The following is a 27441-nucleotide window of genomic DNA, read 5'->3' on the forward strand; positions in this document are numbered from 1 at the left end:
TTCCGATCAAGTTAGAGATGCACTTGATGCCCCCATTACCCTAGACAAATTAAGCAGCTCTGACTAGCACTCACCCTGGTAAAGCACCGGGACCAAATGGATTACCCAGTGACTTTCTGCGGCCATATATGACGACATTGGGCCCTCATTTTCTAGCGACATTGCACAAAACCCTTGAGCAGCGCATTCTGCCCACAGACTGGCGTCATGCCAAAATTGCGGTTTTCTTAAGCCCAGTCGTCCTGAGGACCCAACCTCATATTGTCCTATCTCATTGCTCAATTTCGAGCCCAAACTACTGGGTTAGGTCCGCGCGGAACGCCTTCGCTCATGCATCCAAGAACTCATTCACCCCGATCAGTCTTGCTTTATGCCTTAACGCTCCACCAGGCATAATATTAGGCAAGTCCATAATGCGATTGTAGGGACTCATAGGCTTGGACATCCTGCATCATAAACCTAGGTCCCAGTTTCTTAGCATATATTCAGTTTCTCTACCTGGATCTCTCTGCATCAGTGTAGCTGGACATTGGTCAACCCCCGTTTCTATCCACTGAGACAGGGCTGCCCCTAACCTTCGCTACTTGTCACCCTGGCCATAGAGCTTCTACCGGTATGGGAACGACCGGACCCTCTGCTCCGGTCGTTTAAATCGACTCCGGAATACCCAGACAGAATTGCACTTTACGCTGATGATGCCCTATTTTTTATGACCAACCCGTGGTCCTCGAGACCCCGTGTCCGCGAGACAATTCGGATTTTCGGAGAAACCACTGGGCTAGGCACCAACCCCTCCAAATCCACATTATTTCCTGTATGCAGCGAGCAGCGACGTCAGGCCAGGCCTTCACAATTATCTTATGCTACAGATGGCTTTAAATACCTGGGCATCTTTATATCCCCATGTCCCTCGATCTCGTGGGCACACTATCATTCCGTTACTCCCTGCGGTCCATAATCAGACTACTGTTTGGTCTCCGCTGCCCCTATTGCTGTATGGACGTTCTGCTATCTTTAAGATGATATCTTTACCACGTTTGCTATATCGACTGCAGAATTTACCATACAATATCCCCCACTCATGGTTCAAACAACTCATTGCAACCATCCGGGTCGCGCTTCACACTTGCACACAATCGACATACTGTGGCGGCATTGCGGCGGCAGACATATATGCATATTATTCTGCCTCTAATCTTCTTGTAATTGAGTGGTGGTACAAGTCTCAGTCCGATTCATCATATGCAGTGGAGCGGATGGCTTTGACGGGCACACCCTTATCTTTAGAGCAGGGAGACCCTCAACAATCCTTTGCCTCAATTCTCTTCTTGTTTCTCCTATGTAACCACAGCCACATGGACATAGGATAAGATAAATGATGTTCTTACTTCTACAGTTGTTCAGGGTCTTGTTATCATGTTTGACTGAGTTGAGAGTTATACTTTTAGTGGTAATGCAGAGTTCGCAGACACTGCAGTTTCTGCCTTTGTGATTCCCTGTTGCCTTGTCCCTGTGGATAGTCTGTTGGTGTTCCTCTGTATCTTCTCTGTACGTGTAAACTGAGTTACGTAAATTTTTGTGTTCGAGGCATGTGGGCTGCTGAATTCATATCTGTGCATAGATCGCCGACTAGTGTTGGGTCCGGATGATTGCACTTTGTTGTCCTGGAAGAGTCTTCGAAGTATCACGAGATAGGTGACTCCTCCCCTGGACTACAGAGCGCATGGGCATCTTCTCCACCCTCAGATTGTTTTTTTCCGCCATTGGGTTCGGATTTTACTCCTATACTCCGACTTCGGAATCGAAACAAAACTTTTCTAAAGGCCTTCGACTTCGACGGTATTGTTCTCGTTCGGTACCTCTCTACTCAAGCTTTCCATCTCGACTCGGTCGTCAACGCGGGCCGTTGGGCCTTTTCGACGCCATGTGAGCCTACCGTCGATGGAAAGTAGCCCGTTCAAAAGGTGCCCACAATGCCACTCCAAGTTCCCACATACTGACAAACACTCAGTATGCAACAAGTGCCTTACCCCAGACCATAGGGAAGAAACCTGCCTGGCCTGTGCCCAGTTTCGGTCGAAGAAAACCATACGGATCCGACGGGCCGCTAGGCAAGAGATGCAGCGACAGGCACCGGAACCTGACAACATCTTCGATGATGACCAAGAACTACGGTAAGCTCCAGTTTCGGACCTAGAGATAGTCACCATCGAGGACTACTCTGACTCCGATGATGAAATCCCACCGCGGAAAATCGTGAGTACTTTGCCCCCGACACCAATTAGCCGGTTACCAAAGGCTCCGGTCGAGGCATTGCCAAAAGGCCTTAGCCAAGATCAGAAAAAAGTTTCGCCAGCCCCGCCGTCCGGCTCGGCACCGAAACCTTCAGAGACCCCAGGGCCTAGTACCATCATCCCGAAGAAGGTTCCATAGCCAAAAAAGGTCGTCGACCCAAAGGGCGTAGACCAGAAAAAGGCCGCTCAGCCAAAAAGCGTCGAACCCAAAAGGGTAGTAGAACCGAGCAAGGACACACAGCCGAAGGGCGCCGAACCAAAAAAGGTCGCCGACCCGAACAAGCCTGCTGTACCAAAAACGGTCGACCCGGCAAAGGTCGCCGACAAAAAGGGTGCCGTACCGAAGCCCGTACCACAGCCAGAGAAGGCTATCGACCCGAAAAGAAGTGTTCCGAAGACACCAGTCGATCCAAAAAAGATCATTGACTCGAAAAAGGACAGTCAACCAAAAAAGCCTGTCGAGCACAAGAAACGTGTCCAGCCTAAAGATCCGGTCGCCCCCAAATCACTCGTCGACCCGAACAAAGGGACCGAGCCGAAGAAAAGTAATAAGAACCCAAAAGTCGGTGAAAAAAAGGGTGTTACCGACCCAAAAAAGTCTAACATTCAACCAAGGACTGTAGAGGAAGAACTCTTCCATCCAGATCCATCAGTCGACCAAGCAAAAATATATATTTTCCCAGAGACTGGGAAATTCACAATCCTGCACAGGAAGAAGAGACCATTGGACACTGGTTCTCATTCCCCTATTCCATTAAAGAAAAAGGACTTTGGGACTTCTCCCTCTAGGCCCTTCATCCCTTTCTATCCTATCATGCCTACTACACCTTTTGCCCCTTACTCACCACAGGGACAATGAGGGGAAAATACACAGCCAGAATATGATTTTCCACAAGATCCTCAACCACAAGAGGAACCATGGGAGGAGCCAACAGACCCTTACAACACCCATCCCATCCCTGATGTACCCTCTTATCCAACTAGACGGTCACCTACTGATGACACAGTTGTCTTCAACCAACTCATAGACAGGGCAGCGCAGTACCACAACGTAGACCTGCATAATGACCCTGTTGAAGAAGACTTCTTATTTGACACCTTCCCCACTTCAGAAAAGAGTGTCAGAACACTTCCTATGTTAAAGGGAGTGGTAAAACACGCACCTGACATATTTAAGGATACAGCCAGGGCACGAGTTATCTATCCCAGGATAGAGAAGAAGTATAGAGTAGCCCCTACAGACCCTACCTACATCAGAGGGCAGTTAACATTAGACTCACTGGTAGTGGCTAATCCACGTAAAAGGGCCAACTCCCAAACAACGGCGGAAGCTCCTCCCCCGATAAGGAATCAAAGATACTAGAGGCGTCAGGTAAAAAGGTAGCAGCACAAGCCTCCAACTCATGGAGGATTGCTAACACACAAGCACTACTGGCTCGTTACGACAGGGCACATTATGACCAGCTCGAAAGCCTAATTCAACACCTACCTGAGCCTTTTAAAGCACAAGCTGATGACCTCATACAGGAGGGAAAATTTATTACAAATGACTCCATCAAATGTGCGCTTGACGCAGCAGACACAGCAGCCAGGTCAATTAACACTAGCGTCTTACTACGCAGACATGCATGGTTGCGCATCTCAGGCTTTAAGAACGAGGTGCAGTCCACCATTCTTAACCAGCCAGTCAATCGGGACTTTCTATTTGGGCCTGCTGTAGACACCATTTTAGACAAAATGAAAAAAGACAGATACCGCAAAATCAATGGGGGCATTGCAGTTTCAGTAACATAGAGGCTCCTTTCGACGCTCCTCATACAGCGCAACTACACGAGGAAATACCTTGCAGAGGTCATCCTCATACAAAAGAAACACACATAATTCCTTTACCAAAAACTCAAACAGAGGAGGTTATAGGGGGTAACAATAATAAGGGAAGAGGACGTGGTGGCAATAACACCAGAGCCTCCACTGCCACAAACAGTGACTTTATCACGCTACCTCCAGACCACCTAACATCGGTCGGAGGCAGACTCCAACAGTTCTTACCTGTCTGGCACGCATTTACCACAGACAGGTGGGTGAGAGAAATTATCCAGTATGGTTATTGCTTAGAACTGACTTCTACAACACCAAACATACCACCCAGACACCGTCCAATGTCCACGGAACACATCAACCTGCTCCAACAAGAGGTGAAATGCATGCTGGAAAAGGGGGCCATAGAGCCAGTCCCTTCCCACCAGCAAGGGACAGGAGTATACTCCCTATACTTCCTTATTCCCAAGAAAGACGGTTCCCTCAGACCAATACTGGACCTCGGACCCCTAAATCGATACATACTGTCGGAGCACTTCCATATGATCACACTACAGCAAGTGCTCCCGTTGCTACAACAAGGAGACTTCCTGGCAACTCTGGACCTCAAGGATGCGTATTTTCGCATACCTATCCATCCAGCCCACAGAAAATATCTCAGGTTCACAATAGAGGGGCAACACTACCCATTCAAGGTTTTGCCCTTCTGGGTTACCACGGCTCCAAGAGTGTTTACAAAATGCTTAGCGACAGTGGCAGCACATCCCAGAAGGCAACACATCCATGTGTCCCCTTATCTAGACGATTAGCTAATAGAAGCAAAATCGTACCAACAGTGTGCAACACACACGTCTCAAACACTTCAGTTACTGCACAGCCTAGGGTTTTTGATAAACTACCCAAAATCGCATCTGCAACCATCCCACACACCAAGATATCTGGGAGCCACTATAGACACCTCCGTGGTAAAGGCATACCCAAACTCAGCGAGGATAGCCAGCATGCAGATACTTATTCGCAAGTTTCTGCCACAACACTCTCTGCCAGCCCAAGTCTTTATGTAAATGTGTTGGACTTGTGCAGCTTTATGCAGCTCATAGGCATGATGGCCTCCTCCATATTCATTGTCCCCCATGCCAGACTTCAAATGCGTCCCCTACAAGAATGCCTAGCACGGCAATGGAACCAGGCTCGAGGACCACTAAAAGACCTAGTGTTTGTAGACAGTCGTTCTCACAACTCTCTGCAGTGGTGGAACCCACAAAACCTTTCCAAGGGGCGACTGTTTCAAGAGCCGGTTCCACAACTAGTACTAACAGCGGACGCATCACTGACAGGCTGGGGAGCCCATCTCCTACAATACACAGTACAAGGGCTCTGGACAACCAAACAAAAGAAACTGCATATCAACCAACTAGAGTTGCTAGCGATATTCCTAGCCCTGAAAGCATTCCAGAAATACTTGTACAGCAAGACTGTGTTGATCCGAACGGACAACATGACCGCAATGTACTATATCCAGAAAGTTGGAGGAACGCACTCTCCACAGCTGTCCAACCTGGCACAAAGCATATGGAAGTGGGCGATTCCCAAAAACATTTTACTCCTCGCAGAACATCTTCCAGGGAAGGACAATCAGATAGCGGACCTGCTCAGCAGGCACAGCCAACAACTACACGAATGGGAGATTCACCCCCAAGCTCTCCAACCATTCTTCGAACAGTGGGGTCACCCAGAAATAGACCTGTTTGCCACAAAAGAAAACTCCAAATGCCAGTACTTTGCCGCCAGGTTCCCACCTCCGTTGTCACAGGGCAATGCGATATAGATGAACTGGTCAGGCAGATTTGCGTACGCTTTTCCCCCAGCACTGCTAATCCCGCTGGTGGCGCGCAAACTGTGACAACACTCACTCTCACTAATCCTAGTTGCTCCCACATGGGCGAGACAACCGTGGTACACAACGTTCCTGGAACTTTCAGTACTTCCCCCATCAAAGACTGTGCCTCGCACCCCATCTTCTAACTCAGAACCATGGAGAAATCAGACACCCAGATCCCAATCAGATGAACCTAGCGATCTGGCTCCTGAGGTCTTAGAGTTTGGATACCTTAACTTGCCTCCAGACTGCATGAACATCATTAGGGAGGCGAGACGACCAACTACACGAGCGTGCTATGCAGCTAAATGGAAGAGATGTGTTATTTACTGTAACAATAACCAAATCAACCCACTAGATGCTTCCATACAAAACATCATATGTTACCTGCTACATCTACAAAGATGCAACTTAGCATACTCTTCCATACGACTATACCTCGCTGCTATAGCAGCATACCTTCAAAACAGGCAACACCTTTCACTGGTTAGAGTACCAGCAATCAAAGCCTTCATGGAAGATCTAAAAAGGGTGATCCCTCCAAGACACCCCCCTTCCCCTGTCTGGAATCTAAATATAGTGCTTACCAGACTTATGGGACCTCCTTTCGAACCGCTACACTCATGCGAACTACAATTCTTAACGTGGAAGGCAGCATTCTTGGTTGCCATTACCTCACTCAGAAAAGTAAGCGAATTACAAGCACTAACAATCCAAGAACCTTTCATGCAAGTACATGCCAACAGGATGGTTCTTAGAACAAACCCTGAGTTCATGTCAAAGGTCGTATCCAATTTCCATATTATTCAATCAATAGAACTGCCAGTATTCTTTCAAAATCCACAGTCAGTAGCTGAGAGAGCCCTACACACATTAGATGTAAAAAGAGCTCTACTTTACTAAATCATTTAGAAAAACAAAGCAACTATTTGTTGCTTTTGCACCACAACACAAGGGAAATCCTATATCAAAGTCAGGAATAGCCAGATGGATAGTTAAATGCATTCAAATATGCTATCAAAAGGCAAACCGCACTTTAACCGTCTCCCCAAGAGCGCACTCTACAAGAAAAATAGGGGGCATCCATGGCTTTCCTAGGGAATATTCCCCCTGAAGACATATGTAAGGCAGCTACATGGACCACCATACACACTTTCACAAAACACTACTGTGTAGACGTGCAAGAAAACAGCAAGCTGCTGTAGGCCAGGCTGTCCTCAAAACTCTTTTCCAAACTGCTGCAGTTGGCACAGGTAACCACCGCTAGAGGAGATACTGCTATACAGTCTTTTATGCACAGATATGAATTCAGCAGCCCACATGCCTCGAACGGAATATGCTACTTACCAGTATGCATCTGTTCTTGGCATGTAGGGCTGCTGACATTCATATCGCCCGCCCTCCTCCCCCGTGCCTGTTGCAGCTGCAGCATTATCTCTGGCATGGCCAACTCTTACTTTACTATCTCCATCTCTGCCACAATGCAAAAAACAATCTGAGGAGGGAGAAGATGCCCATGCCCACTGTAGTCCAGGGGAGGAGTCACCTATCTCTTGATACTTCGAAGACTCTTCCTGAACAACAAAGTGCAATCATCCGGACCCAACACTAGGCGGCGATCTATGCACAGATATGAATGTCAGCAGCCCTACATGCCAAGAACAGATGCATACTGGTAAGTAGCATATTCCTCTTGTATGCGAACATAGTTTTGGGTAATATTTTACTCTTTCCCTCATTCAGTACCTTCCAATTATGGTTAATGATGTTTTTAACCTTAATACTGATACTGGAGAATTGGCTAACCATCACTATTTTCTCTTCCTTTTCCTGTAATTTTTTTACCTTCCAGTAAGGATTCTCTGTTATTAATCATTCATTTAAGAGAGCTAGATTTTATAAGTCTTTTAGAATAGCCTCTGCTTCTAAATTTTTCTTTCGTTTTTTCAGAGTGTTTATAAAAGTCTTCTAGAGAGATGCAATTTCTTCGCAAACTAATAAACTCCCCGAAGGGGATATTGTCTTTTTGGCTTCTGTGGTGGTAGCTACTATAATGTAGTAAGGTGTTCCTATCAGTTTCATTCGTGAATAGTTCTTCTGCCAAATGTCAATTCTCGTGTTTAATGCTGATATCTAGAAAGTTTACTTTACTATTGCTGTATTCACCTGTAAATTTAAATTTTTGTCTCCCAGGTTAATCAATTCTAGAAATTTATTTAATGCTTCTTCGGGTCCCGTCCATATAAAAAAATATCTATGAAACGGGCCCAATTTCTTATGTTTTAAAAAAAATTGATTTATTTCATTATATATATGTCGCTCCTCAAAGGAAATAACATATATAGAAGCTAGACTCGGTGTGCAAGTTGCGCCCATGCTAGTCCCTCTGCGTTGTAAGTACAGGTCCTGTTTGAATAAAAAATATTATTCAAAAGAATCTTTGATACACAGTCTAGGATAAAACTTTTCTCAGCTCCCACAATCTCTACCTTTTCTAAGGTGTTTCTGATGACCTCCATGGTGTCTATTTGAGGAATGTTTGTATACAGTGCCTCGATGTCGAGGGTCACCTATATTCATTGTTCGCCAAAACTGGAGGTATACAGTTTAATGAGATCATATCGGTAGTGTCGTTAATGTAGGATTCCTGTCTCTGTACTATTGGTTTAATAAATCTATCCGCATATTGGCTGAGAGGTTCCAGCAGTGATTCGATAGATGCCACTATTGGTCTTAGGGGTGGGTTGTCCCGACTTTTGTGGACTTTCGGTAGTCCATATAAGGCTGGAATTTTAAAATTCCCTCAGAATGCCGGGGTCTCCTCACTTTATCAGGGAGAGGTGTGGCGCCAGGGTGACTGACGCTGGAATCTGGGGACCACGGTTCAATCCCCGGCTCCGGCGGCAGGTCAGCCCAGCACCATGTGACTCTGGGCAATAGCTCGCTTAATCTACCCGACGGCCCCCAGCGCCTAGAGACCCTTACGGGTGATTGTGCGCTTTACAAATGTGGACTTTTTTTTTTATCGCCTCATTCAGTTTAAGTACCTCCACCAGATATATTACACCTGTTCCTGGTTATGGAAGATGGGACCTATCCAGTTCCTTTTTTGCCTTCGTTGCACTAGCAAGGAGGGCTTTTTTCCTCCATATGTTATGGAGTTGTACAGGAATAGAACCATTTTGGATTCAGGTGACGTCCTGTCTAGGCAAATTACTGGCCTGGATCATCCCACTCGACCCCAGACCGTTGCTCCTTCATAGCACGGACGATATCGGCGGGAACTCGCACAAGCAGCACCTTCTGTTCTTGGGCCTAACCCTCGCTAGAAGAGATATAGCACAGCAATGAAAGGCAACTTCCCCACGTACTATAGTGGGGTTGAATAAAGCAATGGATAGGTGTATGGGGGCCGAAATTGTGGTATTTCAGGTGAGAGGATGCCCACAGAAGCACAGAAAAATCTGGTCCCGCTAGGCGACATATAGGGGCATAGACTTAGCCCCATTACCACATTCAGACTCATGATCCCACTGGGTGATACACGGGTCATTTTCCACTATCAGACTGCTAAAAGACACGTTTTTAACAAGCAATTGAGACTCTTTGGGTGGGTTTGTTGTAGTTGTTTCCCTTTCGTGCTGGTGTTCTGCGGGCCAAGATGTTTTTGAATGTTAAAACCAAGTATTGTATGTCTTCTACACCATATGTAATGTTCTCGTAGGGCTTCGCCCACTCAGTACCTTCCAAAACTAAATACATTTGTTGTGGGAAAAAAAATACATACCTTTTACTTGCCACAGACAAATTGGTGTGAGACCGAAGTTCAACTGCACCTACTCTTACAGACAGACATATCAAGCACCAAATTTAACTCACCATGAAGGAAAAAAATGCACACAAGACGGCAATGTATAGATCTTGAACAAATCCAACCGAGAGTTTGAAAGATAATAAAACACAAGCATAATATACTAAAACATTTACAACAGTAAAAAATAAATTAAAAAAAGTCAAGTAGGGCATAAAAAAATCTTTCCTTGGAAAGAAAAGAAAGAAAACTCCTTCAGGGAAGCAGCCCTCAAGGAGCCGCTCCCCACAGAAAACATGGGCACACGTTCCCTGATGTCTAGTGGGTTCCTAAACCGTCAATAACCTGCTCCCAGACTCCCTTCCCCCCTCAAAGCAAATCAGCATAAAAACAGCCCAATGGCCTTAAGAGTGGTAGGAAACCAAAGTAAATTGCCCCTTTGACTAGACATGATTATAATTTCCACTCCTTAGGGTGGCAGATCAGTCTAAAAATGGTTGATCTGCCCCCACCTTGGGTGGAAGCAGCCAAAACATTCTCGGGTCAAATGAGGGAGTGACCCTTTCCCAAACTGCCACTTACTGACCACAAGCACTCCCTGGTGACCTCAACAGACTTTTTCCGTTGCCGTAGTGCTGGAAGATCGCTTCCAGCGTCGCTTGATGACGTTGACACGGCAGGCACGCAATGACTTAATCAGATCGCCAGGGAAGGGCTTCTGGATGGCAACAGAAGAGCTACTGCTGCCATCCCCTGCAAAGGCATATCGGAAGGGGTGCTTTCCCTGCAGGTGGGTGGTAGGTTGTGCTGGACATATCCTTAGCACCTGAGTGCAGGTGCTTTGTGTCTCCAGCTTGTCCTTATCACCAAAGGGGTGAAAGTTTTCCTTTTAATATATATTTTTTCCCAAGACCTTTATTGAGGTTGTTTACAGAGGGAATAGTTACATATTATGGCCTACAACTCATCGGGCCGGCCGTCACCAGTGTAGTCGATATCCAACCTGTACAATATTACACAGCCATATGGCCGACAACCCTGGGGTCCGGCGGCGCGTCATATGGTCCTTTCCTTCATAACATCCTCTAATACGTGTTTAACAATTGTTAGGTCTTTTCAATTTTAATCTTCATAATGTCCACATCAGTTACCATAACTCAAAACTGCGGCTCTTATCGCTATTCACATTCAACGGCTAGCACCATCACTTTCTCCATCTACTGTTAATACCTTCATACACCTCGACCAACCATCAGCCATGCCCCACTCACCGTCTTCTCTTAGTTTTTCTGTAAGCTTAGTCACCCGCCCGCGCCTTTTAGACATCCTCCTCATCCGAGCTCACTTCGTCATCCTCAGGTCAAGGTTCACACAACTCCCCTCTGTGTATATTCCAGGCGTACCACACTTTGTTCCATTTACGGGGGCAGGCTCTAATCTTATACACCGCCCTTTCCGTAAACATTAAGAAGTTCATATTCTTACTCCACATGGATGTCGTGGGTACGTCTGGGGCTCCCCACTTTTGTGCAATGTCCCTCTTTGCCACCATGATAGCTAATGTGGCCCATATGAGCCCATACCTGGTCAATTCGTTCGGTTCCCAAATGTTTAACAGGCATTTACGTGGTTCAGGAATGAGGGAGATTTGAAGTGCTTGTGAGATAGTGCGCATGATTTGCCACCAATATTCTACTATGTGGGGACAGTCCCAAAGTGTGTGGTATAGTGTACCCTCTTCCCCGCAGCCGCGAAGACAGAAGGGGTGCGGTGCTCTGTGTATTTTGTGTAGCATGCACCGTGTGTAGTACATGCAGTGTAGGATTTTGAGCTGCACTAATCTGAATTTTGCCGATATGCCCTGTAGGAAGGTTGATCCCTGACTATGGTTGCCCCCAACTTTTTGCCTGGTGTTTTGCTGGTTTTCTGACTTAGTTGACCTGGGGCCCTGCTATTCAGGACCCCAGGCCTACTGCTCTCTCTGTAAAATGGATTCCATGTACCTTAGGTACATATCTAAATTGGATACTGAGTCACCTTATCAGTCCCTGTACAGTGTACCTTAGGTACCCAGGGCATAGGTGTACCCAGGGCCTACCAGGGGCTGCAGCATGTATTATGCCACCCCTGGATGGCCATCCAAATCTGACACAACTGGCTGCTTGACAGCTGGGGCAAGGTGGTGTAATCACCCTTTGCTTTAGATATAGTATACCTATATCTAACCCTAAAATGGACACACAGATCTCCTATCAGTCACTCCTATGGCAGGCCTTAACAATCCTGAAGGCAGAGTGCTTGGAATCGTGTGAGATGGTGCTCTGGCATGAGCTGAGCCTGTCTGCGGCTTTCGGGATCCATCCCTTAGCCGTTTCCATGATATCGCATACCATATACTCTTAAGTGCATTATAATCCTCGCGGTTATGTGCCAACTCTGGTATCGCTTTATCAAAACATGTCGAGTAAGGTGTCATACGAATTGGAATACTAACCCCTCGCCAATTCTGGCGACGGGGTTAGCATTCCACCCTTCTAGAGGGACACGACATGCCTGTAACCTATAACCCGGTTAAAAGTCAGACAGAGCCTTAGCATCCACAAAATGGATGCTGCCACCGAGACACAAGTCTGCCCTCCTGCTGCTGGGAGTCCTCCCAGAGCAGGAGATAAGGACAAAGGGTTTCCTGCCAGGGGCGGTGCCAGCACCGTCCCAGACAGGGTTTTGTGTATTGTAGGTAGGCAGGGCTTTAGAGGAAGGTGACTGCACGTGGCACCCCGGTGCTCACTGTGCATAGGCTGGCTGGAACCAGTTCCAGGGTCACTCCAGACCCTGTGCTGGGGAAAAGCCCGCCAAGGAAGTGGGTGTAACCACCCCCCTCCTAGTCCCACCCATAGGGCAGGACTTAGTCGCGTGCCAGCCCCTTTTTTCAGGATAAAGGTAGAGACTGGCCCCCTTCCAAATCAGATCATCTTTGAATCCTGAAACTACTTTCCACGAAAGGAACTCAAGACTTCTTCCTAAGATTTCTCCCTTGTGACTAAGGAGTAGTCACCCTGCACCCGCAGGCACCATCTAAGAACACTGCGGTCTGCTGTAAGTCCTTCCTCCGGAATCCGACTGCCCAGCTCGACGAGAACCGGCTTCCCTGGCACCTCTGACCTCTACCCACCTCTACAGCCCAGCTGAGAACCGTGGGTGCGACGAGACCTCAAGGGACCGGCCATCTGCAAGACTGCACGACTTCTTTCCAGCAAGCCCGCCGAGTAATCTACTGGTGAGTGCTTTGGGGTCCGAGAAGCCCCGACTCTGAGCAGCTCCAGCTCCGAAGTGCAGCCCCCCAGCATCTCCACGATCTGCGTGGGGCCCTTCTGCTTTCCGCTGCTCACCGCGTTGTTTGGCTACTAGCCCGTTGGCTTGTGGCCTTCCTGACGACGCCCGACGACATTTCTGCTGCTGGTCTGGTTGCTCCAGACTGGCCCTTGCTCCCTTCCCGAAGAGGAGCACCCTGGACCCTCCTGGTCCACTCAAGACGCCATTTTGAGTCCACCGCGTGGGCTTGAATTAGCCAAGGCTTGTTGCCCAATCCTGGGTAACTTCGACGCCAACGACTTCATCCTTCGTGGGACAGCTCGCACCTCCATCCTGGTCGCCGACAACGCCTCCTGGTCCGAGAGACTGCAGAGCCCAGCAGCGCCCACTCACCTGACTGCGGTGACTTCGCCCGGTGCCATCCTGGTGCCCACTTAATCACTGGCTAGTGATTCAAGAACTTGGTCCCCTCTGCTTTCAGGTTTCTTCTTCCTTGATCCAGGCTTGGATCCATCGAACTTTCCTTCACTGGTCGCCTGCCAGCAACTTCTTCCTTCCAGGCTCCTGGTCCGGCAACGAGATCCCCGACGTCTTTTCAGACCTATGCAGCTGCAGCCCCTGGGCTAGGTAACTTCGGCACTCCGGTGTCCCAGCATAGCCTCACTATCCAAGGGTCAGGATCCACTGTCATTTTCTCCCTACCAGGTCGGGTTCGCCCGTGAACACTAACTTTGTGAATTCTAGCTTCCATAGACTTTGTCCCGCATCCCGCGTGAGAGTGCACACTCTGCACCCGAGTCCCCTAGGCCTCCTAGTAGTAATCTAACGATTCCCTAGTCCAGTCCTAGCGATTCCAAAGCCTATTAGAACTGTTACTTACCTGCTAGTAATTCGCATTCCACTTTTAGCGTATATGGTTTTTCGTGCCCCTCGGGCATTTGTGTAACGTGCTAACTTAAAAGTATTTTCGTAAGAGTTTTGTTGTGTGCCTAGCACCCTGTCCTCATAAAGAGTACAGGGTTGTTGTGATTCTAATAAATACATTGTTTATTTTCATAACACTTGTGTGGTGTCCTTTCACTGGGTGTTCAAGGGGTAATGTGATGGTAAAACAGCTGGCTTAACACGCCCTCTAGAGTCTTAGCCTTAGACTGCTCGTATCCATGCTACTAGGATAGCTGGTCTATAAGGTTGACTTACAACCAATCATCAATAAGGGTTGTTTGGACTGATATATAGTGATCACTAGAATAGTGAGCACTGCACATCAGGCCAACTTCTCACATGCCCACTTCTTTTGGGGAAGCTAGCGCCTCATTCCATTCTGCGTCGTCAATTTCTCCCACATCTCCCACCCGTTACTCTCGCAACCCCATTGTGGGGTCCTTCAGATTGTTAATCAATTTTTTGTATGTGAGCGAGGTGGCCCCTTGTTGCATGTAATCAGTAAGTAACCTATCTTCCAGTGGTGAGGATTCTGGCACCGTAGTGCCCGACGGTATTGCCTGTAGTAGTGCGTGCCTGATTTGAACGTACCTATAAGTTTCGTTCGGGCCTAGTCCATATGTTTGTCGTAGCCGCTCTAACTGGATTACTGTGTCTTTCTCCCACAAATAACCTACCATGGAAATACCAATACAATCCCACTGTGCAAATCCCTTGCTGTATCTCAATTGCCCCAGGGCCTTCGTGTCCCAGAGAGGGGTTAGTTTGGAAATTTTCCCCTTCCACCCCAGTCGCGCCTGTGCCGCGTGCCATAAAGTGATCGTGTGTTTTGCGGGTCCCCATAGTCGCTAGACTTGTTGTTTATTGTACAGCGGTGACCGCATACTATCCGTCCCTAGCTGCTCCCAATCGGCTCTATATGCTGGGTCATCTCTCGGCACGTGCATCCACTGGTTCACAATCTTGAGTTCTGCCGCCCAGTAGTATAATTGTATGTCTGGCAGGGCAATGCCCCCCTCGTACCAGTCTCTTGTCAGTTTGTCATGTGCGATGAGCGCCGGGCCATTGCTCCATAATAAGTTGGACACTAACGCCTTTATTTGCTTGAAGTAACGCGGTGCGATCAAGTATGGTGTGTTCTCCAGGGCGTACAAGAATCTTGGTAGTGCCATCATTTTATATAAGGCCGCTCGCCCAAGGAGGGTCAACGGCAGGGCCGCCCAGTGTTTGACATCTGTTCGGAGACGTTCCAAGGGGGCCCCAGGTTTTTGTCGAAGAAGTCTGGGGCGTTATCTGTGATATGGATGCTCAGATACTTAAAGGAGTCCGATGTCAGTTCAAGGAGGCAGTCCGGCGCCAGCACCGGGCTCGGTCCCTTCAACACGTAAATCACTGATTTTGCCCAGTTCAGCGTATAACCCGACGTCTTTCCGTGCGTGTCGCAGATCGCTAAAAGCGCCGGGATGCCTCCTTCGGGATTCGTTAAGTAAATCAGCATGTCGTCGGCATAGAGGGACACTCGGTCCTCCCAGCCGTCCGCCCATCCTATCCCCCTAAGCAATGGTGTTGTTCTAATCAGTATCGCCAGTGACTCCAGTACTAAGGCAAAGAGCAAGGGGGACAGGGGGCATCCCTGTCTTGTCCCCCGCGCCAGCGGGAACGTGTGCGAAATATGACCATTGGCGATAACCTGAGCAACTGGATTATTATAGAGGAGTCTGATCCAGGAAATGTATTTGGGGCCAAAGCCCATACGGGCCAGGACAGCAAATAAGTATTCCCATTCCACCAAATCAAACGCCATCTTGGAGTCTAGTGAAAGGATCACCGCCGCTTCTGATAGTGAGTGGGCTTGTGCTATTACCCCGTGTACCCGCCTAAGGTTAAGGGCCGTGCTCCTGTGGGGCATGAACCCCGATTGATCCGGGTGGATCAACCGTTGCAGGTGGTTCAGCAGCCGGCTAGCCAATAGCTTCGGTAGAATTTTTACTTCCACGTTGAGAAGGGAAATGGGGCGATATGTGGAGCATTCCTCTGGTGGCTTGCCGGGTTTTGGTATAGCCTCAATCGTCGCGGTACGTTGGTTTAGTGGAAGTTCCGTCCTTTCCAAGCTGTCCACGTACATTGCCAGCAGGGGCTCGCTAAGAGTCTCTGACATGGATTTATACCACTCTATAGGTATCCCGTTGGGGCCCAGCGCTTTCCCGGGTTGGATCGCCTGGATTGCTCGTTGTATTTCTTCTCCTGACAGATCCGCCTCAAGTTCTTGTACAGCCTCTGGCGGAAGTGTGGGAATATCTATGCCATTGAGGGAGGTCACCGCTACCTGTTCTGTGATCTCCTGGTCTGGGGTGTACACTTCTTGGAAATGTTCCGCCAGAGTGTGCACTATGTCCTCTGGGTGTGTCTGCGGCTGCCTCTCACGAGTATGCAGGTGTTGTATGCCTCTGTTACCGCCTCTTTTCTTGTCAAGCCACGCTAGCATTTTCCCCGCCTTGTCCCCGATGTCCTAAATCCTGTGTATAGTGCTAGAAATGCTGTCCCTGACTTGCGACTCAAGGTGGGCTCGGTATTGCTGTTGGCGCAATTTCAGTATGTGTGCAGTTTCTGTCGTGGGATGTCATGTGTGTCGTGTCTGCCTCCTGGAGTGCTAGCTCCAGTTCCGAGAGCTCCTGCTGGTATGTTCGTTTGTGTTTCGTGACTGAAGCAATCGCGTGCACCCGCCTCACCGTCTTATATGCCTCCCACAGAATTGAGGGGGAGGTCACCGACGTTGTGTTTTCTGCAAAATAGAATTTGGTCGCCGATTTAAGGTCTTTTTTTGATCTGAGGGATCGTGAGATAATTGGGATAGATGGGATAGATTCTCGCGAGTTTCTTCTCCTTAGTGGAGAGGGACATTAAAACAGGAGAGTGGTCCGAAATACCTCTGGGGAGTATTTTGATGGTGTGTATGTCCCTCATTCCGTCGCCGAGAAACAAAAAGTAATCCAGACGGGACAGACTATCGTGTACCTACGAGTGATATGTGTATTGTTTCGCTGATGGGTGGATATGGCGCCATGCGTCTTTCAACTCCAATGCCTCCATGAAGCCTGGGGGAGGGTAGAGGAACCCGATGCGCGTGCTCTAACGGGAAGGAAACGTTTCTAGCGCTGGGTCTACAATGGCATTGAAGTCCCCCCCCCTATGATCGTGTCTCCCGTCGGGACATTCAAAAGGAATTCCCCTAGTGCCGGCAAGGCTATGGAGTGAAGTGCTGGAGGAATATAAACGGACACTACGTTCAATAGTTTACCCTCCCATTGCCCATAGACCGCTGCGAAGCGGCCCTGATCGTCTACTTTGTGTTGTAGCACTATAAAGGGGGAAGAGCTTTTCACTAGGACACCCGTCCCTCGTGACCCCGCCGTGAACTCTGCGTGTGCCACCATTTTGTAGCCTCGTCTATCGAGCGCACGGCATGCCGTCCACGTGAGGTGTGCTTCCTGTAGTAACACTATTACGGGGCCTTGACGCTTAATCGCTTGTAGGACCAGCCCTCTCTTTATTTTGTCCCCTAAACCTCTAACATTCCATGTAAGTAGCCGAAGGGGAGGCCCCGCCATGGAGCGTGGCACGTCTTCAGTGACTGTGTGGGATTGGTGTGTCATCATGTGGTCTTCTGAGCATGACCGGTGTCCGCATCAACTGTGGTATCTTGCGTCCGTTGCCGTCTGTGCGTCTGTGTGGGTAGAGTGTCGTGGTGCATCTTAGCGATTATATCTTGAGCCAAAACCAACAAATCTAACTTTCCCCCCTCCACCGCCTTCCTAGTGTGTCGAACTGTGTGTCTAGTTTTAATTTGCGTTTTCTCTTGAACAACAAACAACGCCCCCATGCCGCCCCCCTCCCTGCCTCCCTGCTTAACGGACCTGGAACTGCCCGCCCCCCCAACTCAGCAGAGTGCTTCTCCCATCCCATGAACAGTTACTTGCTTGCTGGGGTGGAGTGTCTCCCGGAGCCGACGGCTCCCCTGCCCTCTCCGGTTTCCCCCGGGTCAGTGTCCAAGCTCGGCCCCACCGGCATGTCTCTTGCAAGTGTCATCATTGTGTCGGGAGCTCATTCTTCCACCCCGTCCTCTGCTTCAAGGTGTTTCTGTGCAGGAGACCGGGCCGTGTCATCTCCGACCGAAGTTTGGGATTTCGACTGGCTGCCTCCTTGCTGGTTCCGGTTAATCCTATTTGAGCGGCAGGGCAATCCTGCTTGTCTCCATCCCTCCAGCCAATCCTGAGCCGCGTCAGGTGTGTCGAAAAACCATACCTTGCTGTCCGCCACCACTCTGTCGTGCTGGAAATAGCATAGACTACGACAGTTCCCTAGCTCTCAGTTCCTTCTTGACTTCAAGGAAGGTCTTCCTCCGACGAGATTCCTCCGCAGTGTAGTCCGGGAAGAAAGCGAGTGTGGAGTTTTGAATTTGTATCGGTGCGGTCACTCTCGCCGCTTGCAGGATGGCATCGCGATCGCGGAAGTTAAAGAGTCTCGCTAATATCGGCCTCGGGGGGAGAGGGGGGGGGGGAGAAGGGGCCCAGGCTTGGGCTTACCCCCCGGGACTCTGCGCTCGTTCCACGGAGAAGAATTGTGACAGTCCCTTCAGTTGAAGCTGCGTCTTGATGAGTTCTTCCTCATATAGGTCCATGGCGCGGGTGCCTTCCGATTCCGGCACCCCAATAATTCTTACATTGTTTCTTCTGTAGCGCCCTTCCTGATGTTCCAGCTTGCCTTTTAGTGCCTCATTCTCCGCCGCGATACGATCCATTGCTATTTGTAATTCCGAGACCTCCTCCACTAAGGATTTTGTGACTACCTCAACTTGTTTCACTCTCTCGCCCATTTTCTGAAAGTCTGCACGCAGCAGGGTGACCTCTGTAGCTGTGGATCCCACCGTCGCCTGCACCTGTGCCAATATCCTCATTACATCTTTAAGCGTTGCTTTCTTGGATCCCTCACCTTCTGGCGTTTTCCCCATGGATATGCGAGGATCCGATTGAGAGGGGTCATGTTTGTCGTAGGCGAATTTTTCCAGCCTGGATTGCGATGCGTTGATTCTCGAGCCCCGGCCTGCCATGGTTATTTCCAGTGGTGCCTGTTAGCCGCTTTCTCTGCAGTGCGTTTTCAGGGGTGTCTTTTCCAGTCTGACTCTAGTTCGTGCCGCAATTTGTACGATCTCTTACTACCCTAGCGCACCGAAATTTGACCAATGGCTGTGCGTCAGGGTGTCGTTAGCGGCCGTTGGCTCAGGTCTTGCCCAGCATCTCTATTATAGGATCACTGGCCGCAGTCCTCCTTCTTACCAGGGCCGTCCAGGGCCTCGTCCTCTGTTATAGCCGCCGGGACTGTGTTTGTCTCGTGTGAGCACTGCTTTGTCGCACTCCGGCTTCTGGAAGGTTCTGTATGCCCACCTGCTGCGTCAGGGCGCCCTGTGTCCCCACCACGTCGTTCGTGCCCTTCCGCCCGACTTTCCGCGCTGTCTTTGTGTCGTGTAGCGCCTTCTCCCTACTCTGGCGTGGGCCCGTAAGAGCACCCGGACGAGGCCGCGTTGGTTAATAGCGCAGTGTGTTACCTCCACAGTACTGCTGAGTGGCTCGTCACTGACCGGCCGCTGTGTGGAGAGGCGGGGCCAGCGCCCACCGCGATTCCCTGTGTCTCTTGCCCCCGGTGTCTGGGAAAATTGCGCTGTGAGTTCACCGCAGTCTCCAGCGGTGATTATATGGAGTGGCTGTCGGCTACGTTTCCCGGATCGGTAAATTGCCCCTTACTCCTTCGTTTTCGCTGCAGTGCGTGAGGGGGCCACGAGTTCTCCGGGGCCCCGGTCAGCTTTATGTCGGGCGCTACTCCGCTGCCCACCCCCGTCGGCTCGACTCTCACCGGTGTTGGTAGGTTGCAGTGGCACCGGGGGGGGGGGGCCCAGTCGCCGCCTCCGCCAAGTCGTATCGGGAGTCCGCAACCAGCGCGGGCTTCCGGTTTCCTGCTGCCGTGTCACCCGCACTTCTGCCCGGCCTCTAAGGATACTGGAGCTCCGTGCGTCAGCCAGCCCAAGGCCCTCTGTAGACTGGTTCCTCAGCGTCACTCCCCGGCACACGATTTTCACCGAGGTTTCGCCGGTTGAACTCCGCTCGGTCCTGGACCCAGGTTCCTCCGGTTGGAGGCTACAGCTTGTCGGATTAGTGTGCGGATTTCAGTGGGGAAGCCGCCTCACTCACGGAGCTTCACGGCTATGCCACCGCCATGTTCCGTCGCTAGCCACGCCCCCTTCCTTTAATATTTTGATGTATAAAGATTTTCCCTGTAACAAAAAAAAGTGAAACTTAATTACATATGCAATATTGTGAACAGTTTAAAGATGCTCATATTGAAGTACACGGTTTGGACAATCCTGTGGTTTTAGCGAATTTATTCTGTGATTTTATTAAATCAAAATATCAAATCCGATTGCATTAATTGTGTCGTGGGAGAATTGTATTGAATTTGTTAATATTGAGTGATTGTACTCATATGTTTAATGGTGAGTTTGTTTGGGAGTTGAATTAAACTGTTCATTAAACTGAAACTATTTCTAAATATTTTGCTAAGGCAATCCGGCATCCGTGCCCTTACCTTAAAAAAACTGGAAAAAAAGAAACTGCCATCATGCAGTGACTTGTTGACCTCATACACTTTTTGAGGTGTTGCATTTGTAAGGAACATTTGATGGTTATAGGTATTATTGCATCTAAGATCTGTTACTCGCTTTATATATGTTGACAAACAGATTGTGCATTTCTAGCTTATCTAAATCTTTCAGTTTGCTTTCTAGTTTGAGGTGGGTTTGCTTCACTTAAATGAGACAGTAGGCAGTTATTGCTTAGAGACAGCTACTACTTGACAGACTCAACATAACATAAATTTGTATTTTTTTTTCTAGGGGATGAAAATGAGGAAGAAAGTCATTCTAGCTTTGGATCAAGAGGTGGATTTGGTAATCAAACAAGTAAGGCTGTTAATATTTGCTTAAAGTAAACAGCTTTTCAAGTAGGTGTTTTAAGCTTGGTATTATACATTTTGTTAATATTGATGAACCTGTTTTTACAGATTCATGTAAATCCTCAATTTCCAGTCGCTACCTTGTTAGGATATAGGTTCCCCAGTATTAGGGTGTCTTTCATAGATTCACATGCTTGAATGTTCCCCGTCGTCGGAGTAGGAGTCCCACGGTAAATAAAATATCAATAACATACTAATAATATGTATATGTAAAACACAACACATGAAATACACATTAGAAAAAAGGCAGTAAATGCCCAGACATAATTCCACATGGGAATACATGAATAGAGAAACAAGCATTGGAAATGCAATAGGTCTCGCATTAGAAAAGTTGTAGTTATTGGTCTTGTAAATGACATATTTTATTTATTTGTTGGTTTTTAAAATTGCTAAATTGATGGCTTTGTCATTTACAATGCCAATAGTTATACCTTTCGCGAATGTGACACCTATAGCATTTGGAATGCAACATGTTTTGTATTTACGTGACTTAGATGGCAGCTCTGGTCGTTAGGCCACATCTCTAGAGAGCAGGAGAGTGCAGCAGGGGAGAGAAGCACAGCAATGCAATAGGTCTCGCATTAGGAAAGTTTGAGCTATTGGTATTGTAAAGGACACATTATTTATTTATGTGCTTGTTTTGAAAATCGCGAATTAATAGCTTTGTTATTTACAATGCCAATAGTTTTATCTTTCGCAAATGTGACACCTATTGTAACACAATATGTGTGGTGAGGGTGAGGGGTTGAGGGTGAGTGAGGGTGAGAGGGTGAGGGGTTGAGGGTGAGTGAGGGTGAGGGTGAGGGGTTGAGGGTGAGGTGTTGAGGGAGGGTGAGGGGTTGAGGGTGAGGGGTTGAGGGTGAGGGGTTGAGGGTGAGGGGTTGAGGGTGAGTGAGTGAGGGTGAGGGGTTGAGGGTGAGTGAGGGTGAGGGGTTGAGGGTGAGTGAGGGTGAGTGAGGGTGAGGGGTTGAGGGTGAGTGAGGGTGAGTGAGGGTGAGGGGTTGAGGGTGAGTGAGGGTGAGTGAGTGAGGGTGAGTGAGGGTGAGTGAGGGTGAGTGAGGGTGAGTGAGGGTGAGTGAGGGTGAGTGAGGGGGTGAGTGAGGGTGAGTGAGGGTGAGGGGTTGAGGGTGAGTGAGGGTGAGTGAGGGTGAGTGAGGGTGAGTGAGGGTGAGTGAGGGTGAGGGGTTGAGGGTGAGTGAGGGTGAGTGAGGGTGAGGGGGTGAGGGTGAGTGGGGGTGAGGGGGTGAGGGTGAGGGGGTGAGGGGGTGAGGGTGAGGGGGTGAGGGTGAGTGAGGGTGAGGGTGAGGGTGAGTGAGGGTGAGTGAGGGTGAGGGTGAGTGTGGGTGAGGGTGAGTGAGGGTGAGGGTGAGGGTGAGGGTGAGTGAGGGAGGGTGAGGGGTTGAGGGTGGGTGAGGGGTTGAGGGTGAGTGAGGGTGAGTGAGGGTGAGGGGTTGAGGGTGAGGGTGAGTTAGGGTGAGGGGTTGAGGGTGAGGGGTTGAGGGTGAGTGAGGATGAGAGAGTGAGGGTGAGTGAGGGAGTGAGGGTGGGTGAGGGGGTGAGGGGTTGAGGGTGAGTGAGGGTGAGGGGGTGAGGGGTTGAGGGTGAGTGAGGGTGAGGGGTTGAGGGTGAGTGAGGGTGAGTGAGTGGGGGTGGGGGTGTGAGGAAGGGTGAGTGAGGGTGTTGGGGGTGAGGGGGGTGAGGGTGGGTGGGGGTGGGGGGTGGGGGTGGGGGTGAGTGGGGGTGAGGGTGGGTGGGTGGAGGGTGAGGGGTTGAGGGTGGGTGAGTGAGGGTTGAGGGTGAGTGAGGGTGAGGGGTTGAGGGTGAGGGGTTGAGGGTGAGTGAGGGTGAGGGGTTGAGGGTGAGTGAGGGTGAGGGGTTGAGGGTGAGTGAGGGTGAGGGGTTGAGGGTGAGTGAGGGTGAGGGTTGAGGGTGAGGGGTTGAGGGTGAGTGAGGGTGAGGGGGTGAGGGTGAGGGTTGAGGAGGGTGAGGGGTTGAGGGTGAGTGAGGGTGAGGGGTTGAGGGTGAGTTGAGGGGTTGAGGGTGAGTGAGGGTGAGGGGTTGAGGGTGAGTTGAGGGTGAGGGGTTGAGGGTGAGTGAGGGTGAGGGGTTGAGGGTGAGTGAGGGTGAGGGGGTGAGGGGTTGAGGGTGAGTGGGGGTGAGGGTGAGGGGTTGAGGGTGAGTGAGGGTGAGTGAGAGTGAGGGTGAGTGAGGGGTTGAGGGTGAGGGTGGGTGAGGGTGAGGGGTTGAGGGTGAGTGAGGGGTTGAGGGTGAGGGTGGGTGAGGGTGAGGGGTTGAGGGTGAGTGAGGGGTTGAGGGTGAGTGAGGGTGAGGGGTTGAGGGTGAGGGTGAGTGAGGGTGAGGGGTTGAGGGTGAGTGAGGGTGAGGGGTTGAGAGAGGGTGAGGGTGAGGAGTGAGGGTGAGGGAGGGTGAGGGTGAGGGTGAGTGAGGGTGAGTGAGAGTGAGGGTGAGGGTGAGTGAGAGTGAGGGTGAGTGAGGGTGAGTGAGAGTGAGGGTGAGGGTGAGAGGGGTTGAGGGTGAGGGGTAGAGGGTGGGTGAGGGGTAGAGGGTGAGTGAGGGTGAGGGGTTGAGGGTGAGTGAGGGGTTGAGGGTGAGTGAGGGTGAGGGGTTGAGGGTGAGTGAGGGTGAGGGCGAGTGAGGGTGAGTGAGGGTGAGTGAGGGTGAGGGGTTGAGGGTGGGTGAGGGTGGGTGAGGGTGAGTGAGGGTGAGTGAGGTTGAGGGTGAGTGAGGAGTTGAGGGTGAGTGAGGGTGAGTGAGGGTGAGTGAGGGTGAGGGTGGGTGAGGGTGGGTGAGGGTGAGTGAGGGTGAGTGAGGGTGAGTGAGGGTGAGTGAGGGTGAGTGAGGGTGAGTGAGGGTGAGTGAGGGTGAGTGAGGGTGAGGGTGAGTGAGGGTGAGTGAGGGTGAGTGAGGGTGAGGGGTTGGGGTGAGTGAGGGTGAGTGAGGGTGAGTGAGGGTGAGTGAGGGTGAGTGAGGGTGAGGGGTTGAGGGTGAGGGGTTGAGGGTGAGGGTGAGTGAGGGTGAGGGGTTGAGGGTGGGTGAGGGTGAGTGAGGGTGAGGGTGAGTGAGGGTGAGGTGAGTGAGGGTGAGTGAGGGTTGGGGTGAGTGAGGGTGAGTGAGGGTGAGGGTGAGTGAGGGTGAGGGGTAGAGGGTGAGTGAGGGTGAGGGGTTGAGGGTGAGTGAGGGGTTGAGGGTGAGTGAGGGTGAGGGGTTGAGGGTGAGTGAGGGTGAGGGCGAGTGAGGGTGAGTGAGGGTGAGTGAGGGTGAGGGGTGAGGGTGGGTGAGGGTGGGTGAGGGTGAGTGAGGGTGAGTGAGGGTGAGGGGTTGAGGGTGAGTGAGGAGTTGAGGGTGAGTGAGGGTGAGTGAGGGTGAGTGAGGGTGAGGGTGGGTGAGGGTGAGTGAGGGTGAGTGAGGGTGAGTGAGGGTGAGTGAGGGTGAGTGAGGGTGAGTGAGGGTGAGTGAGGGTGAGTGAGGGTGAGTGAGGGTGAGGGTGAGTGAGGGTGAGGGTGAGTGAGGGTGAGGGTGAGTGAGGGTGAGTGAGGGTGAGGGGTTGGGGGTGAGTGAGGGTGAGTGAGGGTGAGTGAGGGTGAGTGAGGGTGAGTGAGGGTGAGTGAGGGTGAGGGTGAGGGGTTGAGGGTGAGGGGTGGTGGGTGAGGGTGAGTGAGGGTGAGTGAGGGTGAGGGTGAGTGAGGGTGAGGGTGGGTGAGGGTGAGTGAGGGGTTGGGGGTGAGTGAGGGTGAGTGAGGGTGAGGGTGAGTGAGGGTGAGTGAGGGTGAGTGAGGGTGGGTGAGTGAGGGTGAGGGTGAGTGAGGGTGAGGGTGAGTGAGGGTGAGGGTGAGTGAGGGTGAGGGGTTGGGGGTGAGGGTGAGTGAGGGTGAGTGAGGGTGAGTGAGGGTGAGTGAGGGTGAGTGAGGGTGAGTGAGGGTGAGTGAGGGTGAGGGGTTGAGGGTGAGGGGTTGAGGGTGAGGGGTTGAGGGTGAGTGAGGGTGAGGGTGAGGGGTTGAGGGTGAGGGGTTGAGGGTGAGTGAGGGTGAGGGAGGGTGAGGGTGAGGGGTTGAGGGTGAGGGGTTGAGGGTGAGTGAGGGTGAGGGAGGGTGAGGGTGAGGGGTTGAGGGTGAGTGAGGGTGAGGGGTTGAGGGTGAGTGAGGGTGAGGGTACATGCTTTTCACTTTCTTCAAAGGTTGTCCGTGCATCAAGGGTAGTTGACTGAACTTTAAGTATAATAATTGTACGTACTCTTCGGTGGCATTGAGCTCACACCCTCGAATGGTCTTCGGTAGTATTGTTTCCTGTAGAATTCTATTTCCTGCTTATAAAGCGCATGTCTCGGTCAGTATCAGCAAAGTGGTATGTGCATGTGAAAGTCGGAGAGTTGGAGGCGGTTAAGGAAATGCAGAACATTCTGCAAAAGTAATGGGAAACCATTTTTATCTTGAAACTGTTTTTAACCGACAGTCTTTTATTCCTAATCATAGATGAGTGGGAGTAATACAGGGACTGGAGCAGCCAGCGCCTCAGTTTGGATTGGTGTGGCAGGCAGGAGAAAGTCAGGAGAGGGAGGAGAGGGAGGAGGGGGAACTGCTTGCGAAATGAAATTAAAAGCGGCCAGCCGGGAAATGCTCTCGGTAGCATTCGTTTGAAGTGTGAAGCAGGGGCGGGAGCAGCCTTTGATGTGCGGATAATTAGGGGAGGAGCAGCCAGGAGATCCAAGCTGGGGAACAGATGGCTGGCGATTTGGTGCTGTGCACGTGCATTTTACCTAAAAGCCACGGGCACAGCACCAAATCGCCACAGTTAGGTAAGCTTTGTTTAAAGCCCTATAGTCTCGCTTCTCTCAATGCGCATGCGCATTGATAGGTCACGAGACCTAAAAACACTTGTAGCCTATTCCTGTCATTATGTTGGTCCAAACTGTAGCCAATCAGGCGCCAGCAGCCCTCCAGAACCTTCTCCTCAGAGCTCAGTACCTCAGATTTTCTACCGCACGTCATGTGTAAGGGAGTCTCCCTGAGCTCTGCTCAGTTTTCTCTATTTCTTCAGGTTTTCCTGTGTCTTCAAAATGTCTACAAGTAAGAAGCCTCTATTCAGACCTTGCTCTTCTTGTGGAGAGCTGCGTCTTTATTCAGAAGATCCACACAGTAAGTGTATTTACTGTCTTTACCCCGACCATGATGTGGGTAAGTAAGTTCTGTAGAACTTTTTCTACATAAACTCTAAAGGACAGGGAAGGCCGTCTCCTGCTGTGGCTTCAGAGACTTAAGGACAAGGATGGTGTACTTTCTGATGCCGAAAGTCTCACTTCTGGTTGTTCCCAAGCAGTTTCAAAACGTAGTAGTGTGCAGGAGTTGCCCTCACCTTTCATCAAGAGGAAGAAGATGTCTCTCTCTTTGGCCCCTGCGTTGTCTTCACCACTACCTACTACTTCTGTAGTAGGGGATCTCTGTGTATAGTCATAATCTAGTGAATAGTCCCGCCCATGTGCGTGGAGCCTGGAGCAATCAAAAATAATCTCTTAAAGTGTTGAAAAAATGCAGAACTGCACAGACACTTAAGAGAGAATTTAAAGACAGATAATGCAGCCTATAAAAGCTACACTGTCCAGTACTTCAACTAGAAATTCCACCACAAAATCCACAAAACAGCAAAGCCTGTGCAGATTTCCCTTGCTTTAACAGCAAACACCCTATGGAATGATAGAGAGGAGAACCTGGACAGACAAGCCCCATAGGCTGCCATTATGTGGCTCTGAATAGGATACTGTGCCTTTAAGAGAACCTTCCAGAACTTCACAGTATCCCAGAATGCACTGCAGGTCCCATTTACTTTTAGTTCTTTTTTCCGGCTCCTGCAAGCAGGACCCTGGAGCATTGAGCTCTCCCTTTTCAAGGGTTTTTTGTGATTTTTCACTATTAATGTCGATTTTGAGTGCTTCTAAAGTACTTTAGTGCTGTTCTTCTTGGTTTTTGCTCCTTTTTGTTGTCAGATATGCCTGCATTATTTGACAAATGCCCGGAGTGCTCCAGGAAGAAGGCAAAATCAGATCCCCATGAGGTGTGTATCCTCTGCCTTCCCTCTTCCCACCTCCCGGAGGAGTGTGAGATTTGTCAAGGCTTCTCTGGCAGGACCCTGAAGGACAGACGGAAGATCAGGCTTCAGGGCCTCGAGGAAAGAAGGCTGAAGGCGCAAGGTGGGTCTGGAGGGGCTTCTTCTGCCCATGCTGAGGCCTCTGGGGGGCTCCCCAGGGGCAGGAAGACCAGCAAACGTCCCCATTCTCCGTCTGGGTCGGTTGCTCTGACCACGAC

The 27441-nt window shown here is 50.2% G+C and overlaps 1 protein-coding gene across 7 annotated transcripts in view; it reads left to right on the plus strand.

Annotated features, from left to right (window-relative positions):
* DDX4 (DEAD-box helicase 4) overlaps positions 1–27441 on the plus strand; it is a 1965714-nt gene that overhangs the window by 893791 nt on the left and 1044482 nt on the right. For all 7 annotated transcript variants that reach the window (XM_078675096.1, XM_078675100.1, XM_078675101.1 and 4 more), the window contains exon 9: positions 21003–21068. In XM_078675096.1, the coding sequence (XP_078531222.1) occupies positions 21003–21068 (66 nt within the window). The remainder of the gene's footprint in view (positions 1–21002; positions 21069–27441) is intronic.

Source organism: Lissotriton helveticus, chromosome 2_1 (genome assembly GCF_964261635.1).
Source record: "Lissotriton helveticus chromosome 2_1, aLisHel1.1, whole genome shotgun sequence".
NCBI classification, from domain to species: Eukaryota; Metazoa; Chordata; class Amphibia; order Caudata; family Salamandridae; genus Lissotriton; species Lissotriton helveticus.